The 20383-nt window shown below is 54.1% G+C and overlaps 1 protein-coding gene across 2 annotated transcripts; it reads right to left on the minus strand.

The window, feature by feature from the left end:
- Positions 1-9852: 9852 nt before the first annotated feature.
- Positions 9853-16422, minus strand: SIVA1 (SIVA1 apoptosis inducing factor). 2 transcript variants are annotated; one of them, XM_055287983.2, is made up of 4 exons: positions 16165-16422; positions 13651-13845; positions 12715-12871; positions 9853-10079 (listed from the first exon to the last, which is right to left on the minus strand). In XM_055287983.2, exons 1-4 carry the CDS (start codon positions 16280-16282, stop codon positions 10022-10024), a joined length of 528 nt encoding a protein of 175 aa, XP_055143958.1. In that variant the 5' UTR covers positions 16283-16422; the 3' UTR covers positions 9853-10021. The 2 variants fall into 2 exon arrangements, with proteins under 2 accessions (XP_055143958.1, XP_055143960.1); XM_055287985.2 differs by lacking the exon at positions 13651-13845 and having other exon boundaries at positions 16165-16353.
- Positions 16423-20383: the final 3961 nt, after the last annotated feature.

Below are 20383 nucleotides of genomic sequence, written 5' to 3' on the forward strand. Positions count from 1 at the left end.
GGGAGAGGCGGGGCTTCAGGAGGGAGTGGGGAGTCCTGGGAGGGAACCAGCATCCTCAGAGCAGCTGGTCCTCCCCAGCTCCTCCTGGTGGGCACCGCCACCCCAGCAGGTTTGGGGACAGGTTGTGTGCTGGGCTGAGGCGGGAGTCTGCAGCCTCCCATGGAAGGTGTTCCTCCCCCATCTCCAGAGGCCTGGCCTGAGGGGAGATGGGAGGCCCTGGCTGGCCCTGCCTCTGTTGGGATCCACCTCTTCTTCCCTTGACCCCACCCAGCCTCACCCCAGCCATGAGGGAGACCATTGGACCACGTGGCCATCTGCCCCCCAGCCCCAGCTGCTGTTCCCCTGGGTAGGGCAGTGAATGAGACACAGAGCACCAGGAAGGACAGAAAGGGCAGGGCCCAGAGTTGGGGCCAAGGTCATGGCCTGGGCCACAGTGGAAGAAAGGCTGGGAGGCCTGACAGAGTGGCTTGTTCGAAGCTGGACAGAGCGGAAGGAGGGGCCGCAGGGGTTGGGAGGGGATAGGCTGGGGCCCAGGTTACCCCAAGAGCACTACATTGAGCTCTGAGCCCGAACAGCCTGCAGAATGTGCCGGTGCTGCCACCTGGTGGACGCCTGCCGGAACCGCTCCCTGAGCCAGTAGAGGAGTCCACTGCCAAGCAACTGACATAGCGGGTTGGCCACCAGGTTCCGGGCGGTTGGGTGACCAGCACGAGCCAGGGGCCTGGAGCCTCAGCTTCCTCATCTCTCAAATGGACTCCCCGTAGGTGTAGACGGTTGCAGAGTCAGGCCCCTGGCGATGGCAATTGGCCCCTCTCTAAGGCGTTCCCAGGGGTGTGTGGCTGCCCTCACTTCCACTGGAAGGGGTGCCCCATAGGGAGCACAGGCTGGCGAGGATCTTCTGGGTCTGTGGCAGCCAAGAACAGCCACATCTGGAGCAGCCCGAAGCTCTCCTCTGGGTGATCCCTTAGTGCTTCAGTTCTAACAGGCTGCAAAACTGACACCGCTTTTCGGGAAATACATGAAACATGACACAGTAAATGATGTTCCCAGGGTAAGAGGCATCTGGATTTTAGATCTATCAATAATGTGACTCTTAGAAACCAAAAAATACAGCAATGCCCTTCCAATATCCTTAAACTTTGAGCAAAGCATTACTGAAAGTAACCAAGGTATGGAAATGGTCACGCAGGGGCAGCATCTCCCAGACAGCCCGGCTGAGGAGCATGAGCTGCTTCTCCCAGCAGGGCCCCCTCTGACAATGTAGGACTGCCTTAGGGCCATTTCTTACCTTTTCTATGGTAGAGATAGGGTCTTGCTATGTTGTTCAGGCCGGTCTTGAACTCCGGGCCTCAAGTGATCCTCCTGCCTTGGCCTTCCAAAACGTTGGGATTACAAGGTGTGAGCCACCACACCTGGCCTCTTAGGGATAGTTCTATAGTCCAGAGAGAGGCTTCAACGTCACTGGCATTAATACAGACATGACCCTGCGTCATGTCCCCGTTACAAGTGGCTGAGGACCTAACAAAATGAACGCAGAAATGGAGATCCTCTGAGAATTTCCCGACCCTCCTAGCTGCCCCAGACAGAACCATCTACAGCAGGAGGCAGCATCCCAGGGGTGGGGTGGAGGGTGTCAGTGAGGGGTGAGATGTGCAAGGAGATGCGCATCTCAGAGAGGAAACTCCAGGAGGTGCAGGTGCCCTTGCAAGGGGCAGTCCAGTCCTGGCCAGCAAGGCCAGCGCAGGTGGAGAGGGCCAGGACCCTGCAGCCCCACCAGGGCCTGCCGAACAGCGAGGGCTGTCTGGAGAGGTTATAACAGGAATATGCCGGGCCGGGCGCGGTGGCTCAAGCCTGTAATCCCAGCGCTTTGGGAGGCCGAGGCGGGCGGATCACGAGGTCAGGAGATCGAGACCATCCTGGCTAACACGGTGAAACCCCGTCTCTACTAAAAATACAAAAAATTAGCCGGACGTGTTGGCGGGCGCCTGTAGTCCCAGCTACTCGGGAGGCTGAGGCAGGAGAATGGCGTGAACCCGGGAGGCGGAGTTTGCAGTGAGCCAAGATCGCGCCACTGCACTCCAGCCTGGGGGACGGAGCAAGACTCTGTCTCGAAAGAAAAAAAAAAAAAACAGGAATATGCCAACCAAGAGGAAGCTCTCCTTCCTGTGTCGGAGGTACCCCGAAGGAAATATGCATAAAGTGTCCATTTCCAAGACAAAGTGCCTAAAATCAGCTTAGGTCAGCAAACTACAGAAGCAACAGGATATACTAGGCCCCTGCTTGGACAGCCAATGCCTGTTTGTTGCCACCATCCCCCGTCCCTTAGTTGCCCTCACCTGAACCAAAGTTTAGTCTAAAATGAAAGCTTACTAGCCTCCAAAATAGTTCGCTTTGTCTGTTCTTATCAGCCTGCCCAGCTACTTAGGTCATAAGTCAAATACTTGAAGAGCCCCTGAGTTAACTAGGATTGCAATGCATTGTGGGCTGCAACAGAATGCAACAAGATAACCCTAAAGAAAACACTTAAAGTCCCTACCCAACAACCAATAGGTGACGTCCAGGAAGGTTGTGACCCCATAGTACTCAGCCTATGTGGAACCAGGGGAGGGACCTGCGCACTAGGGGATAAATTGCTTGTTGAAACTGTGCTGGGTGTGCCAGCTCCCCAGACACCCAATCTTGCAAGACCATCATTAAAGTTCTCACTTTCGCTGTTCTCCGGTCCCTGAGTCCATTCTTCGGGTGTGGATGGGTGAGTTTGTTTCTTACATACCCACATCGTGCTCCTTCCAGCACAAGGCTGGCCTGGAAGGGAGGAAGATAATAAAAGTGACTTCAGCACTTAGACCTCCCACGTTTCAGCAGGTGTGAGTAACTGAAGGCTCTGCAGGTCTCTGGGTCTGGGGGCCTCAGTGTTGTAGACGAGGCCCCAGGAGCTGAGAGTGTTCCTGGGGCATGTCAGGATAAGGTCTAGGCCTGCCTTCCCAGATGTCACTTCCAGTGAATGTCTGTTCAAAGGCTGACTTTATCATACAACAGATAATTATTTCATCCTTTTGCTTCTAGCAAGTCTGGGAAAGGGCTACAGAAGGGGCTGACAGCATGTAGGTTTTTTTGTTGTTGTTATTTAAAAAAAATCTAACAATCATTGCCCATTAATTAAGGTGTCTAGACCATTTACATTTAATGCAACTATTGATATGGTTGTGCTTAAATGTACTATCTTGCTCTTTTTCTATACATTCCATTTGTTCTTTCTTCCTCCTTTCCTGTCTTTCTTTGTATTAAATAAGTATTGTCGATTGTCTCATTTTATCTCCTTTATTGGCTTATTTTTTGGATTTTACCAGTTTTCCCACTGATGTTCTTTTTCTATTCCAGTATACACATACAATCCAGGATACTGTGTTGCATTTAGAATAAATATATTTTGAATAAATGAATGAATGTAGCTCCCCAGCCCTCTGGGGATTTCATATACGTGAGATCATGCAGTTTTTGTCTGGCTTATTTCACTCAGCCATAGTATCTTTAAGGTTCATTTGTGTTGTAGCATGTCAGAATTTTATTTCTTTTTAAGGCTGAATACTATTTTATTGCATGTATAGACCACATTTTGTTTATCCATTTGTCCCGTGATGAACATCTGGGTTGTTTCCATCTTTTGGCTACTGGGGCTAATGCTGCTACAAACTTGTGTACAAATACCTGTTCACGTCCCTACTGTCAATTATTTTGTGTCTGTACCCAGAAGTGGAATTGCTGGATCAAACAGTAATTCTGTGTTTAGTTTTTATTTCCCTTTCATGTTTTTGAGACAGAATCTCACTACGTTGCCCAGGCTGGTCTCAAACTCCTGGGCTCAAGTGATCCTCCTGTCTCAGCTTCCAAACCACTAGGATTACAGGCATTAGTCACTGTGCCAGGCTTATGTTTAGTGTTTTGAGGAACTGTCTACTGTTTTCTGCACTGGCTGCACCATTTCACATTCCCACCAGCAGTACACAAATGTTCCAATTTCTCCATATCCTCCCCAGCACTTGTTCTGTTTTCAAATAGTAGCTATCTTGATGGGTGTGAGGTGGTATCTCATTGTGGTTTTGATTTGCATTTCCCTGATAATCAGTGATGTGGAGCATCTTTTCATGTGTGTGCTGTTTTTATATATTCTTTGGACAAATGTTTACTCAAGTCCTTTGCCCACTTTTGGATTTTTTTAAATTGTTGCGTGTTAGGAGTTCTTTATGTACAGATGGTCCTTGACTTGCAATGGTTCAACCTATAATTTTTCAGCTTTACAATGTTGCGAAAGCTACACACATTCAGTACGCTCAACAATATTTTCTTTTTTTTTTTTTTTTTGAGACGGAGTCTTGCTGTGTCATCCAGGCTGGAGTGCAGTGGCGCGATCTCGGCTCACTGCAAGCTCCGCCTCCTGGGTTCATGCCATTCTCCTGCCTCAGCCTCCTGAGTAGCTGGGACCACAGGAGCCCACCACCAAGCCTGGCTAATTTTTTGTATTTTTAGTAGAGACAGGGTTTCACTGTGTTAGCCAGGATGGTCTTGATCTCCTGACCTCGTGATCCGCCCGCCTTGGCCTCCCAAAGTGCTGGGATTACAGGCATGAGCCACCACGCCTGGCCCTTAACAATATTTTCAACTCGTGATGGATTTATCTGGATGTAACCCATTGTAAGCTGAGGAGCATCTGTATAGATGATTTTTTTTAAATTTTTTTTTTCTTTGAGACAGAGTCTTGCTCTGTCACCCAGGCTGGAGTGCAATGGTGCGATCTAGGCTCACTGCAACCTCTGCCTCCGAGGTTCAAGCGATTCTCCTGCCTCAGCCTCCTGAGTAGCTGGGATTACAGGCGCCCACCACCATGCCCAGCTAATTTTTTTTTTTTTTTTGTATTTTTAGTAGAGACAGGGTTTTACCATGTTGGTCAGGCTGGTCTTGAACTCCTGACCTCAGGTGATCTGCCAGCATCAGCCTCCCAAAGTGCTGGGATTACAGGCGTGAGCCACCATGCCTGGCCTTTTATTAAATTAAGATAGTCTTGCTCTGTTGCCCAGGCTGGAGTGCAATGGCGTGATCTTGGCTCACTGCAACCTCCGCCTCCTGGGTTCAAGTGATTCTCCTGCCTCAGCCTCCTCAGTAGCTGGGATTACAGGCATGCGCCACCACGCCTGGCTAATTTTTGTATTTTTAGTAGAGATGGGGTTTTTGCCATGTTGGCCAAACCTTGAACTCCTGACCTCAGGTGATTTGCCTGCCTCAGCCTCCCAAAGTGTTGGGATTACAGGTGTGAGCCACTGCAGCTGGCCTAGGCAATTGTCTTTTAAAGAGATTATATATACACATATTTAAAGACAGGGTCAGCTGGGCGCAGTGGCTCATGCTTGTAATCTCAGCACTTTGGGAGGCCGAGGCGGGCGGATCACGAGGTCAGGAGATCAAGACCATCCTGGCTAACACGGTGAAACCTCATCTCTACTAAAAATACAAAAAATTAGCTAAGCGTGGTGGTGGGCGCCTGTAGTCCCAGCTACTCAGGAGGCTGAGGCAGGAGAATGGCGTGAACCCAGGAGGCGGAGCTTGCAGTGAGCTGAGATCAGGCCACTGCACTTCAACCTGGGTGACAGAGCAAGACACTGTCAAAAAAAAAAAAAATAAAAATAAAGACAGGGTCTTGCCATGTTGCCCAGGCTGGCCTTGAACCCCTATCAAGGGATTCTCCCAGCTTAATCTCCTGAGTAGCTGGGACAACAGGCAATTTTAAAAATCAGAAAAAACCCTGCCTTTTGTGTCCTCCCAAACAGTGACCATTTCAGGTGCTCGTCATATCTTTGTGTACATGCAGTTTCCATCTGGTGTCATTTTCCTTCTGCCAGAAAAGCTTCTTTTGACAATTTTTGTAGATCTTTCAGCTTTGTATGTCTGAAAAGTCTTTATTTCACCTTCACTTTTGAAAGATATTTTCACTGGGTATAGAATTCGAGGTTGACATTCTTTTCTTTCAAAACTAAATTTGGATAAATATTTATTCAAGCTGGGCTTGGTGGCTCATGCCTGTAATCCCAGCACTTTGGGAGGCTGAGGCAGGCAGATCACCTGAAGTTGGGAGTTTGAGACCAGCCTAACCGACATAGAAACCCCGTCTCCACTAAAAATACAAAATTAGCCAGGCGTGGAGGCACATGCCTGAAATCCCAGCTATTTGGGAGGCCGAGGCAGGAGAATTACTTGAACCAGGGAGGCGGAGGTTGTGGTGAGGCGAGATCACGCCACCGCACTCCAGCCTGGGCAACAAGAGCGAAACTCCGTCTCAAAAAAATAAATAAGTTTATTCAAGTTCTTTGCCCAACCCACAGGTGGTGTTCACTGTCTGCTTGCAGTTTCTAGTGAGAAGTCTTGCTGCCATTCTTTGTTCCTGTAAACACAAAGTGTCTTTTTTCTCTGGCTGCTTTTAAGATTTTGGTCACTGGTTTGGAGGAATTTCATGATGATGTGCTTCATGTAATGCTCTCCATGTTTCTTTTGGGGTTTGTTGAGCTTCCTGATCTGTGGCTTTATGTTTCCACCAAATTAGGAAATTTTACAGTCATTATTTAATTACTTTATTTATTTAAGAAATGGAGTTTCGCTCTTGTTGCCCAGGCTGGAGTGCAATGGCACAATCTCAGCTTGCTGCAACCTCCGCCTCCCGGGTTCAAGCGATTCTCCTGCCTCAGCCTCCCAAGTAGCTGGGATTACAGGTGCCCGCCACCACGCCCGGCTAATTTTTGTATTTTTAGTAGAGACGGGGTTTCACCATGTTGGCCAGGCTGGTCTCGAACTCCTGACCTCAGGTGATCTGCCAGCATCAGCCTCCCAAAGTGCTGAGATTACAGATGTGAGCCACCACACCCGGCCTACCATTATTTTTTCCAGAAGTTGTCTCCACCCTGCTATACCCCTCGTCCACGGGTCTCCAGTTAAAGGCACAGTAGGCTGCTTGAAGTTATCCCACAACTCAGAGGGGCTCTGCCATTTTCCTCATTTTTTTTCTGTTCCCTTTTGGATAGTTTATATTGTAATGGCTTCAAGTCCACTAATTTTTTGTTCTGCAATGTCTATTTTGGTTTTAATCTCATCAGTGTATTTTCCATCTCAAACATTGTATTTTTGTCTCTGGAAATTGTTTGGGCCATTTTTATGTCTTTCATTCCTTTTCGTAACATGCTCCTGTTTTCCTCTATCCTTAATAATGGCCATTCTGATGTCCTTGTCTACTTAGTAAACAGAATTATTCTACCACCTTGTGTCATTTCTGGGTCTGTTTCTACAGACTAACTTTTCTTCTCATTGTGTGGTGTAGTTCCTGCTTCTTTGCACGTTTGTTTTTTTTTCCTTTTTTGAGACGGAGTCTCACTCGGTCGCCAAGGCTAGAGTGCAGTGGTGAGACTTTGGCTTACTTACCTCCACCTCCTGGGTTCAAGTGATTCTCCTACCTCGGCCTCCCGAGTAGCTGGGATTACAGGCACATGCCACCATGCCTGGCTTATTTTTGTATTTTTAGAGACAGGGTTTCACCATGTTGGCCAGGCTGTTTTCAAACTCCTAGCCTCAAGTGCTCCACCCGCCTCGGCCTCCCACAGTGCTTGGACTACAGGCGTGAGCCACTGACACCCGGCCTTGTTTGTTCTAAAAACAACAAAATGTTTTCCTCCTTACTTTTGAGTTTTGTTCTGGATGCTATTAAAGTACTTGCAACCGTTTGGTCTTTTTGAGGCTTGACTTAAAGTTGTTAGGAAGGCACAGAGCAGTCTCTGGTCTAGGGCTAATCTAGCCTGAACATGGCATCAATATCCTTCTGAGTCCTCTACCCTGTTCTCCGTGAATGACGTTTCTCCACACAGTGCTGGGAATGTGACTTGCTTCCCGCTTTCTTCCAATGGCTCTTTCCCCAGCCTCAGGCAGTTTCCTCACACACAGGAGCCACCAGTCCTCAGCAGGAGCCTTAGGGGAACAATGAGGCAATTTCTACTCCAGTGTTCCAGCTGCCCTGGGCTCCTGGCGTTTGTTCCCTCTTTCAGGAGTTACTATCCTGCACTGGCTGCTGTCCAATGTCTCTCTATATAGTCATCTATGGGCCAGTTTTTGTGGCTCCACCACAGCAGGAAGACCAACAATATTTACTGCAAACATATATACCAGGTACTGCTCTAGGCAAAGTCCCACCCCTCACGGAAGCGACACCTCAGTTAGTAGAGTTAGAATAAGTACATTTGCATATTTACTTAAATATGCATTACGTCTAGTGGTAAAGTTAGGTAGGGCGAGAGGGAGAGTGATGGAGGGGTTGTCCTACACATTAGGGCACTGGGATGCTTCTCTGAGCTGAATCCGGGGGAGCCCTATGGACGTCCAGAGGAAGAGCTCCCCAGGCAGAGGGAGCAAGGCGGGTGCAGGGGAAACATGCTGAGCATTCTCAGAACAGCAGGAAGGCCTGGCTGGGGCAGAGCAAGCCCTGGGATGGGGGAGGAGGGGTGAAGCCAGAGGCTGTGGGGCCACAGACTTTTACTTTTAAGGACATGTTTAGCCACTGGAGTGTTGGGACAGGGGAATGACAGATCTGGCTGCTGTATAAGAACAGACTGCCAGGTGCAGGGCAGAAGCAGGGAGCCTGGAGGGCACTATGTAGTGACCCTATAGGGGAGGGAGGCAGGCTGGCTGGAGTAGTGTGGTCCTGTGGGGCAGTGATGCGGCCAGAGGATGTGAAGGGAAGGGCTGACAGGCCCGAGGGGGCAGCGACAGGAGTAACAGAAATGAGGGCTTGGGTGGCAGTCTGTTGTGGAAACCTGGAAGGAGTCAGCACGTGGCTGACCGTGGCCACTTGCTGCCGACGCTCGCAGCAGGCGGTCAAGGCTGTCCTCAGTGCAGGAAGCCCCCGGCCAGTCCCCTGCAATCCCCTTCTAAGTTGTCCCCTGGAATTTTACCATACTGACCACCTCTCTGAGCGCCCCCTCTACCCGTGACACGGGAGTGGTATATCCTCGGCCCCAGGGCAGCAAATCCCACTCTGGGCCTGGCTCCAACCCACCACTTGGGCACCACTGACTTTTCTCTAAGAATCAGCATAATTTGCTCTTCTAACAGCTTCCCAGGAACAGCGAAGGCCCTTCTCAACTGTCCCCAGCACACACTCCCACCCACCCTCTGCCCCAAACAACCTGTACTCTAGTCCAGAGCTTCTCAGAGGGGCTGTGGCTCAACTGCTCACTCACCCCTGGAGGGGCTGGGACCCGCCTCAGTGGACTTGTGTGGGGACCAGCACTCAAGCAGCCTGCCCTCTTCTGTCCACCAGGCCACCCCGCCTCCTCTCCTGTCAACTCCTCTTCCTTCAAGGCCCCACACAAGCTACACCGACTCCAGAGGGAGCACTGCTGGGTCCATCTCCCCTGCTAGAGCAAAGCTCCTGGAGGGCAGTGGCCTATCAATCACACGGGGCCTGACCACACAGGCACCAAAAAAGTAGAGTGGACACCAAGATGTGATGGATCAGGTGTGCATGACAGTGGCATCTGGGGATGGTGTAGGAGTATCACCTCTCTCCGTGAGGGTGTACCCTGGAGCCAGACCTGGGTCCTTTCCCCCCATTTACCAGCTGGGCGAGCTGGGGAGGAGCATGCTCCCATCTGTAGCAGGGGGCGAGTGAGGGGCCTCACACAATGCACAGTGGGGTCTCTAGGAGCTGGCGGGTAGACAGCAGGTGCAGCAGGCCCCGCCCACTGACTGCTCCTTTGGCCCTCCCAGGTGGAGGGTCACAAACTCCACCCTCAGAAGTGCTGACAGACAAGAGTCCTCTGGTGCAAATATAAAGAGGTTTATTCATTCTGTCATTAGGATACAAAATAGAACATGTAAAAGGCACCCCTCCCATTGACCCCACAGTTCAGTGTGGACACCGAGCGCTCCTCCAGGGAAGGCTGCCATGCACGGCGTGGCTCTCGGTGAAGGCAGCTGGCTTGAGCCAGCCTCAGGTCTCGAACATGGCACAGCTGGTGCACAGCACTTTCTCATACATGTCACTGCAGCTGTGACAGCGTCAGGGAGGGAAGAGAAAAGCTGCTGTCAGGGGCTGAATTGTGTCCACCACCCCGCACCATTCAAACGTCAAAGTCCTAACCCAGAACACCTCAGGACATGACCTTATCTGGAGACAGGATCGCTGCCGGCATAATCAGTCTAGATGAGGGCACCAACATGGGGGCCCTAAGGCAACACGACCAGTCCTAAAAAGACTACGTGAAGAGAAGGACACAGAGAAGGAGGACGACATGAAGATACAGGGAGGGGGCAGCTGTCTACAGGAAACACCAAAGATAACCAGCCGACGCCAGGAGAGAGGCCAGGACAGGTTTCCCATTGCAGCCTCAGAAGGAACCAGCCCTGCCAGCACCTTCCTCTCAGACTTCTGGTCTCCAAAGCCGTGTGGCAGTACCTCTTTGCTGTCTACGCTACCAGGTCTGCGAACTGAGTTACAGCAGCCCTAGCTGATTCCCACTGCCGATCAATCCACATATGGCCCAACCTGGGTTTCCAGTAGGATGGAAGCTCTCCAAGGAAACCTCCAGATGACCTACCAGAATTCACCGAACCACAATGGTTTACACCGAAGCACATCAAACAGTGCTTTTCTGATGTATCAAGACTAAGGGTAGGGCTGGGCATGGTGGCTCACGCCTATGGTGTGGCTCACCTCAGCACTTTGGGAGGCTGAGGCCGGAGGATCACCTGAGGTCAGGAGTTCGAGACCAGCCTGGCCAACATGGTGAAACCCTGTCTTTACTAAGAATACAAAAATTAGCTGGGCATGCTGGCGCACGCCTGTAACTCCAGCTACTTGGGAGGCTGAGACAGGAAAATTGCTTGAACACAGGAGGTGGAGGTTGCAGTGAGCCAAGATCGCACCAATGCACTCCAGCCTGGGTGACAGAGCGAGACTCCGTCTCAAAAAAAAAAAAAAAAAAGAAAGCTCTAAAGGTAAAAGCTAGGGAACCCGGCAAAACACAGGGAGAAAGTGATTAAGAGAGATGTCGCGAGGAAACAAGACTGGCGATGGCTACCCCAAACACGATAGGACCGTGGAGTCAACAAGGCAGCCAGAACTGCTTGCCACCTGGTGTTGCAGTTTGCCAGCAGTATTGTGGGTGAGCCGTGAAGACAGCCCCCTCCCTGCCACCAGCAGCCAGCTGGAGAGCCCTGCAGAGGACGGGCCAGTGCAGGCCATCAGGCAGGATGCCAATGGCTGCTGGGCTGCATCTGTGTTAAACCAGAGCCATATGGACAGATCCCTGTTTTCCCCCACTCACGCAACTCCTGGTCCTGAACTAGGAAATGGCAGGGGAGGGGGTACGAGACTGCGGGTGCCACGGGCCGGGCTGCCTGGCCTGGGAATGCCACTTCTGGCTTGTGACCTGGAACAAGTCATTTATTTGTGAAAGAGGGCAGAGCCCACCTCCTGTGCTGTGGCTGCGATAAAAGAGTGTGTCCACAGTGGGGACAGTGGCCCACTCAGCTCAACGTGAACTCTGCGGGTATGGGAGGAAGAAGCAGCAGAAAGTAGGTAGAGGCCAGGAGGAAATGGGCGAGAGAGAGTCCCTCAAGGATGGTGTGCAGGGCAGGAGGGGGAGGCCAGCCACGCAGGGCTCTGGGACCCACCTCTCCGCTGAACCTGCCCATGGCTGTGTTCACTTCTGCTTTGGTGAGAGGCCCGCCAGACACTAAGAAAACCCTGCTCTTTTCAGTTTACACGTAAGTAGGAAAGAAGATGAATTCAGTGGGTGAAAAGCAAAGACAGAGTATCCCACATTCATAGCTAGCCCTGCAGATGGTTCCCAACCTGGATGGGGTGCGTTACCCCACTCCTGCCCATGCTGAAGCCACGGGAGCCGGTCACTGGCACGCGGCGCTTCTCCCTGGTGCTGCCCACCCCCTGCCCGGGGCTCTCCATCTCCAATGAGTCTGGGCCTCTGCCCCAACTGAAGAAAGGCTCGAGAGAAAGGACTCGAGATGTAACATGTGGTTTCTATTTTAGATGGACAATTTCAGACACTGTTTGGACTAAGCTTGCTTTGGGTCTATGGAACCAGTTCCACATGTGTTTGGATGAAGTCATCTTTCTCATGGGGCAGGGCAAACAGGCTCCACACTGTCCACTCCCACCCACCAGCTGAGTAGTCCCTGGGGTGAGAACGCCCCTCCCCACCTTAGGAGTAAGGACGGGATCCAGCCAGCTGCAGCAAACCCATCCACAAATGGGAGACTACGCAAACACTCCACTTCCCGCCTGAGAGGGTCTACAACCAAATGGCACGCGTGACTGTGGTGAAGCTGCAGTATGCACCTGTGTCACCAATCAGGGGCTCCTCGGACAGTGGGAGGGGGGGCTCAAAGCCCAGAACAGGAAGTGGCTGAAGACAGGGACTAGAGCCGGATACAGAGCAGGTCATCTGTGAGGTTCAGCTTTCCCTTAGAATTACTAACCACTAAAGTTGGGCCAAGCATCTATTGCCACTATGTCCCATTAGGCAATGCCAGATGGCACTGCATCAGGGGCCACACATGTGGGTGCTCTGGGCCCTTCCCCACATGGGTGACCCACCCGTCTCCCATCATGGTTTGCTGGGGCTATGGGATCTCAGCAGCTCCAGGGACTGAAGTACTTACTCCACGAGGCCACACAGGGTACAGGCCACGGAGCCGCAGCCCCAGCAGGTGCGCACACACTGCCCGCACAGGGCTCGCTCACACTGGCCGCAGACCGCCTTCCCATCCACGGCTCGCACACATGAGGAACAGGCGACGGACGCTACCCCAGATGGGTCTGTGAGGAAGAAACGCCATGCTGTCAGGCTGCAAAGAGACTGGAGTTTCCGGGACTGCCGGGCTACCTGCCTCCATGCACACCTGAGGGCAGAGGGCTCTGACCTGCCTACCCCATTCCCACCTACACTGGATCCTTCTGACAATCCGTAAGCCTGGTACAGTGCACAGGACCCCCGTTTTACTAGAGAGATCTAAGGTGAGATATGCCTGTAGTTGACTCCCAGTTCAGTGCTCCATCCCTTACCAGGTCCCTCTGCTACCTGGAGGCCAGTGCTGGAAGGACCATTCTTCCCCTGTTGCTTGTCAGAACTCCAGGTGTCCCATCTGGGTCTCAGTGTGGCCCCACTGCCTTAACTGGTTAACAAAGAGGTGCCTGGGCTCCTCGCAGACACATCAACCAGACTTGAGGTAGGGTCGGGGACTGCGTTTCTAACCAGCGACACAGGTGATGCTCTGAGACCCACACTGCGCAGGGATGGGACCGGCATGTTTCCGGTCTTGTGGGACTATCTGAGGGGGCTGCAGGCGGAAAGCAGATGGGATACCCGGGGAGTCTCCGCTGCTTTTTGGCCCAGTAGTTAGAAGCTGTTTAACAACTTCCAGTCTTGAATGTGAGACCTCCTGATAACAGGAGCCTTCTGAGCCAGAAGGCCAAGCTCTGGGTCAGACTCCTGTTTGCCCAGGGAGGAAAAGCCTGAGCTTGCAAATGAAGAAAAATGCTCGTGCCACCACCTGCCCTCAGTGCCACAGCCACGAAGGGCTGATGGTGCCACTCACCAGCTTCAGAGGCCTGCCCACGGCTCCTGATCAGGCGGCCGTCTGGTCCAATCAGCATCTGCCCACGTGCAGCCCTCGGGGCCCCTGTAGGGCCAGGCTTTGGGGACTCTGGCAGGTGAACGACGGCACAGCCTTCATCCCACACGTGGTCCAGATAGGCCTGGGCCCCGAGGAAGAGGAGTCGCTTGGTCTTCTCTGGAGGAAGACAAATCATTCTCACGTCCTTCACTGTGTACCAGCAAAGCCCCTGCATGGCCATTGAGTCTTTTTAGCCTCACAAGAACCCCATCGTCCTCCCATGTGCCCTCTGTCATCCAGTAACCCCAGCCTGTGTTGTGCCCTGGCAAGCTGGGTCCTGCTCTGCCTCTATGCTGAGAATGCTCGTGCCTCCTTTCCTTACCTGGCTTAGCTGTCATCTCCTCCAGGAAGGCTCCGGCCCTGCAGCCCCACCTGTGTCTGATGCAAGGGTTCCCTCTCCTATCACTCGGCTCATTTTCTGCAATTCACGGCTGGCCTCGCCTCACTAAGCTTGTTCCCCTTTCTCCCTTTTCTGCTTCCCCAGCACTCCCCCCCTGGAAACCAGGCTCTGTGGAATGCACAGAGGGAGCTCTGCACTGTGGAGCACTAATTCACAAAACTCGTCCCCTGCCAAGGAAGCAGCCAGAGGCTTGGAGCTGGGCCTGCAGCCTCTGGCCAGCACACACCCCCTTCACCTGCTACAGAGTTGCTGGCAAGACAAGCATCCCAGAACCTTCCAGACCTCTTGTTCTAGAACACCCACCCATCCCTGGGAGCAGTGGTTTTCCATCAGGCCACAGTTCAGTCACCTGGGGAGCTTTGAAAAATCAGATGCCCAGGGCCAGACCCAGAAATGCTTTGTTTCTTGTTTTGCACACCTCACCATAACACAGTAAAGGCAGAGATCCCAGAAACTCTATGTGGCTCTACATGAAATGGGCAGCAATAATAGTGACAGGGTAACTTAAATGGAGTAGCTGATGCCAGCCCACGACACTCTGCACCTCTTCCTCCTGGCCCCCCACATCTTCCCCCATCTATAATGGGAAAGGAATGGGACAGACACGTGGTGAGGCTAATCCTTGTCCTCAAGGCCTTGTGGACAATTCGAGGTTAAGAGATCAGGGTAACAGCTGCGGCCTGGAATTTGGAAACTGTCACATAGTTCAAAGTAGGTGTCCTGCATTTACCACGGAAGGCCCACTGCACCCAGCAGCCCTCCCTGATCTGACCCGGTGAGTGGCACACACCTGCCAACGCCCAGGTCAGGGCACTCGGGAAGAGTAAAGAGCCAGACTGAGCCAGGCCCCATTTCCATCTCCCTCTTCTTGCCTGCACAGTGTTTGAATTTTTCAACTGTCCCGAGAGGGCACACGCTTGCGGTCCTGCCACAGTTCCCACGGCATCATTCCCCTTACCTTCCCATGGCCCAGGATAGCACTCGCTTTCACAGCCCTAGCACACTGGAGACACGGCACAGAGGAACCTCGGGAGGCAGAGTCTTTCCCTCATTCCCAAGGCGCAAGCGGCACCAGGTAAATCACACACCCCGGGTCATCCTCTAACTGCTTTACAGGTGCAGACTTTGTGCCCCAATCACTAGGCAAGGTACGCTCCACTTTGTACCTGCCCCAGGGTATTAATCATCCCAGTCAGAGTGATGATCAATAAGATCAACAAGCCTGAAATCCACAGGAGAAAGCCAGAGAAGGCCCGGGAGCTCACTGCCCTCACATCCCACCCAGAACTGGACATTTCAGCCACACGGAGTCCTAATTCGCTCTCCTGCTGCCTGGCTTCTGCCTCGTCCTCTTCCTTCCCTTCCTCTGCCTGGCTAACTCCTACTCGCCCCCACAGGATTCCGCTCAGACTGTTCTTCCAAGAAGCCTTCCGTGCCATCCCTGCAGGTGCGCCTGCACAAACCTGTGCCTGCCCCGATCACCTGTGGCGATTCCTTCTCCTGCTGGTCTCCCCAACTAGGCTGGGGAACTCCCGGGAGACGGGGCACATCTGTCCTGCCTGCCTTTGGTTTCCCGAGAAAGCCGCAGTGCCTGGCAGGGGCGGCGCGCTCCATGAATACCTCTTGGGTCAGGAGGGGCTCTCTTCGGGTTGACTCCACGCAGGATGCCCCGCTCCCCAACCTCTCCCAGGACATCCTGCACGGGACAGTCCCGAGGAAGCACCAGGCGGGTGCCGCTCACTGCAGGGCGGCGACTAACCGGGATCGTGGAAGAGGACGCGGGGGCTAGGGGCAGGGACCCTTTTCTTTCAGGCTGTCGGACAGGGTGGGTGAACGCTGGGGTCCTCACATCCCCCTCACTGACCCCAGCCCTAGGCGTGGCCAGCTTGTGTCCCCGCGGCCTCCCAGCTTCCGGGAACGCGGGGCCAGAAAGCAGGGCCCTCGAGCCCCCCGCTCAGGCCTCAGAGGGGACGCTGAGGCCCGACCCGTTCCAGGCCCCGACGCAGCGGACCCTCGGCAGCCCGCCCGGCACTCACCGAAGACCTCCTGCGAGTAGCGCTCGGCGCACACGCCGCGGCTCAGCTCCCTCTGGCCCACGCGAACCTTGAGCTGTAGCGGGGCCGCGTCCGCGAAGGGGCAGCCCCGCTTGGGCATGGCCGCGGGGCCGGGAGCTACGCAGCTCCCCGGCCGCCGGCCCCTTACCAACGACGCTGTGACGTCACAGCCGCGCGCCCATCCGCGGGCGTGAGCGGGTTTGAGGCGAAGGAGCGACGCGGCGCGTGATAGGCTGCGGGCGAAGTGGGGGGCGGGGCTCCTGCGCAAAGCGGCGCAGGATAGGCCGAGGGAGAGATCGGGGGTGGAACTCGTGCGTCGGTGTGCTGGACTCGACGCCGCGGGAAAGGCCAGGGGCCAGGTTGAGGATCAGGGTGGGCGGGCCCGTGGGAGAGATTTGTACGCGCGCGGCTCAGGATAGGCGGGAGGAGAGACTGGGGGCGGGGTTCCTATGCGGCGCGAAGCGATATAGGGTGGGAGCCAGGTCGCGGCATTCGGCTGCGCGGGAAGAGCCAGTGGGCGAGGCCGAGGGTCAGGACAGTGCAGCGAGGGCGGAGCTTGTGCATCGGGGGCGGGCCTCCTTTGAGGATCGGCGTGGGATAGGCCAGGGCGACGTCGGGGCGGGTCTAGTTTGAGGAACGGCTCGGGATAGGCCAGGGCAACGTCTAGGGCGGCTGGGTCTGTGGCGGGATTCCTGTCAGCTTTTGTTTGGTTCCTAAACGGTAGACACTGGTTATAGTTCCTCATTTACTTCTCCGAAGTTAAGAGGCAGCCCGCTTTTTCCTAGCTCTTTTATCCTTTTAGAGACAGGGTCTCGCTCTGTCACCCAGACTGAGTGCAGTGACACAGTCTCGGCTCACTGTAGCTTGCGCCTCCCGGGCCCAGGCGATCCTCCCTTCTCGGCCTCCCCGGTAGCTGGGGCCGCAGGCGCGCGCCTCCGCGCCCCGCTTTTTGGTTTTGGGTAGGAACGGGGTTTCACCGTGTTGCCTCAGCTGGTCTAGCTCCTCACTGTGGCGGTTCCCGCCTTCCGGAAGTAAAGGCGTGTGGGGGCTGCGCTCTGAGGGCCGCGTGCGGCTGCCGAGCGCCCCCGGGCGGGGGTATGCGCCGCTGTGTGGAAAATGTTCTTGCACAGCGGGTTCATCTGACTTGGGGTCCCCAGGCCGCGCGGTGCACCCGCGTCGTCCCTTCTCCGGGGTTCTGCTCACCAGAGGCGGCTCTCCCCTGCCCCGGCGGGTGCAGAACTGACCCGTCCTGTGGCGTGGGCTTCTCCCGGTGAGAGGTGACAGCGTGCTGGCAGCCCTCGCTCGCTCTCGGCGCCTCCTCTGGCCGCGCTGCACTGTGGGAGCCCCTCTCTGGGCTGGTCGCTGCCGGAGCCGGCTCCCTCAGCTTGCAGGGAGGTGTGGAGGGAGAGGCGCGGGCGGGAACCGGGGCTGCCCGCAAGCGCCGCGGGCCAGCGCGAGTTCCGGGTGGGGGTGGGCTTGGCGGGCCCCGCAATCGGAGCCACCGGCCCCAGGCAGTGAGGAGCTTAGCACCCCGGGCCAACAGCTGCGGAGGGTGCGCTGGGTCCCCCACCAGTGCCGGCCCGCCTGTGCTGCACTCGAATTCTCAGCGGGCCTCAGCTGCCTCCCCGCGGGGCAGGGCTCGGGACCCGCAGCCCGCCATGCCGAGCCTCCCCGCTGCCGTGGGCTCCTGCACAGCCCAAGCCTCCCCGAGGAGCGCCACCCCCTGCTCCACAGCACCCGGTCCCATCGACTGCCCAAGGGCCGAGGAGTGCAGTCGCACGGCGGGCAGCTCCACCTGCGGCTCCAGCGTGGGATCCACTAGGTGAAGCCAGCTGGGCTTCTGAGTTTAGTGGCAACTTGGAGAACCTTTGTGTCTAGCTAAGGGATTGTAAATACACCAATCAGCACTGTGTCTAGCTCAAGGTTTGTGGATGCACCGATCGGCACTCTGTATCCAGCTAATCTGGTGGGGATTTGGAGAGCCTTTATGTCTAGCTGAGGGATTGTGGATGCACCAATCAGCACTCTGTGTCTAGCTCAAGGTTTGTAAACACACCAGTCAGCACCCTGTGTCTAGCTCAACGTTTGTAAATACACCAATCAGCACTCTGTGTGTAGCTCAAGGTTTGTAAATGCACCAATCAATCAGCACTCTGTATCTAGCTAATCTGGTGGGGACTTGGAGAACCTTTATGCCTAGCTAAGGGATTGTAAATACACCAATCAGCATTCTGTGTCTAGCTCAAGGTTTGTAAATGCACCAATCAGCACTCTGTATCTAGCTAATCTGGTGGGGACTTGGAGAACCTTTATGTCTAGCTAAGGGATTGTAAATACACCAATCAGCACTCTGTCTTCAAGGTTTGTAAAGACACCAATCAGCACCCTGTATCTAGCTCAAGGTTTGTAAATGCACCAATCAGTGCTCTGTGGGGACTTGGAGAACTTCTGTGTCTAGCTCAGGGATTGTAAACATACCCGTCAGCACCCTGTCAAAATGGACCAATCAGCTTTCTGTAAAACAGACCAATCAGCCGTCTGTAAAATGGACCAATCAGCAGGATGTGGGCGGGGCCAGATAAGGGAATAAAAGCAGGCCTCCGAGCCAGCAGTGGGAACGTACTCCAGTCTTCCTAAACGCGGTGGGGGTTTTGGTCTTTCACTCTTTGGGTCTGCACCATGTTTATGAGCTGTAACACTTATTGTGAAGGTCTGCAGCTTCACTCCTGAGGCCAGCAAGACCACGAACCCACCAGGAGGAATGAACAGCTCCAGACGCACCACCTTAAGTGCTGTAACACTGCCTGTGAAGGTCTGCAGCTCCACTCCTGAAGCCAGCAAGACCATGAGTCTGCCAGAAGGAACAAACTGCGGACATACCACTTTTAAGAACTGTAACAGTCACTGTGAGGACCTGCGGCTTCAGTCTTGAAGTCAGTGAGATCAGGAACCCACCAATTCTGTGCACACCTGGACTGTGTTCTCACGGCTCCATCGGTGCTGCCTCCGGCGTGAGGAGGTGATAGCTGGAGCCCTGCAAACCCATTCCATGTGACTCCCGTGTTGCAGCTGCCCACACTCCCTCAGAGGCAGTGTATTCTCTCCTGACCATGGGTGGCTGAAACCCTACCAGTCTCCAGGTTAGATGTCCTTTTTCCTGCCGTGCGGGGTTCCCTGCAGTGGGGACGAGATCAAGCATTCTCGGCTCTTCCTTGCCACTCTGCCGGCATAATGGAGAATTTCTTCTGCCTTAGGGAAATGACTTGCAAGTTACTCAGTTGGAGTCATGTATGACTAAACACATTTGGTTTATCCCAGAAATAGATGAAGTTCTCAGAGAGGAGGATTGTTTTCAATCTTATAGATAGATCGTGGGGATTTCTAAAGATTTCCCTGTGTTCAGACTTGCAACTACCCTAGGGTCTCATCAGCATTGTGGACAGATACAGAACATCGGGCAGCTTGTGGAGTGGGGCTGTCCCCCAGGCCACATGCCGGTTCCTCAGAGGCTGCTGGGGAGGATTCTGCTGCTTTAACAAACTTGCCTGGCTAACACCACCGGCTCGCCCTTGAATGTCTTCTTGGGTGAAGCCATGAACCCTCCAGGGTTAAGCCCCAATTTTGGGGCTCACCTGCCCTGCATCAGATTGATGCTTAACTTGTAAAGAAACTGGTAGCTTTCCAGAGTGCTAGGAAAAAGGAAAAGTATCATTAAACAATATTATTGTCATAGTTTTCCTCTGATTCGTCTAGAGGTCTCTCCTGGAGAGTGGCTGTAAACTTTGGCCCTGCCCTGACAGGGCTCTGGGGGTGGTGGGCGTGGGGTTATAGTGTGTGCTCGTGGGATGCCTCCTGACCCTGGCTGATGGCCTCAGGCCTGTGTATCCAGCTGTGCTGGCATTCCTCTCACCAGCAGCTTGCTTCTAGGCCTTGGCAGGCAGCCTGTGGCTTTTGTCTGAGCAGTGATCAGTTCATTCCTATCATGATGGTCTCTCTGGGAGAGTCCTGACCAGGAGGAGAGTGAGGCTTGGGTGTGAGGGTCAGGTGAGAGCTGAAGGAGGCAGCACAGCAGAACACATGAAACTGCAGAGTGGGTGTGTGACTCAGGGCAGGAGAGAGGAGGCAGCGTTCCTCACAGGCCAGTGGGGAGGGGGAGCCACGGGGAGCAGGCAGGCCCAGCCAGATGGTGGGGAGCGAGCCA

This window comes from Symphalangus syndactylus, chromosome 8 (genome assembly GCF_028878055.3).
Source record: "Symphalangus syndactylus isolate Jambi chromosome 8, NHGRI_mSymSyn1-v2.1_pri, whole genome shotgun sequence".
Taxonomy (NCBI): domain Eukaryota; kingdom Metazoa; phylum Chordata; class Mammalia; order Primates; family Hylobatidae; genus Symphalangus; species Symphalangus syndactylus.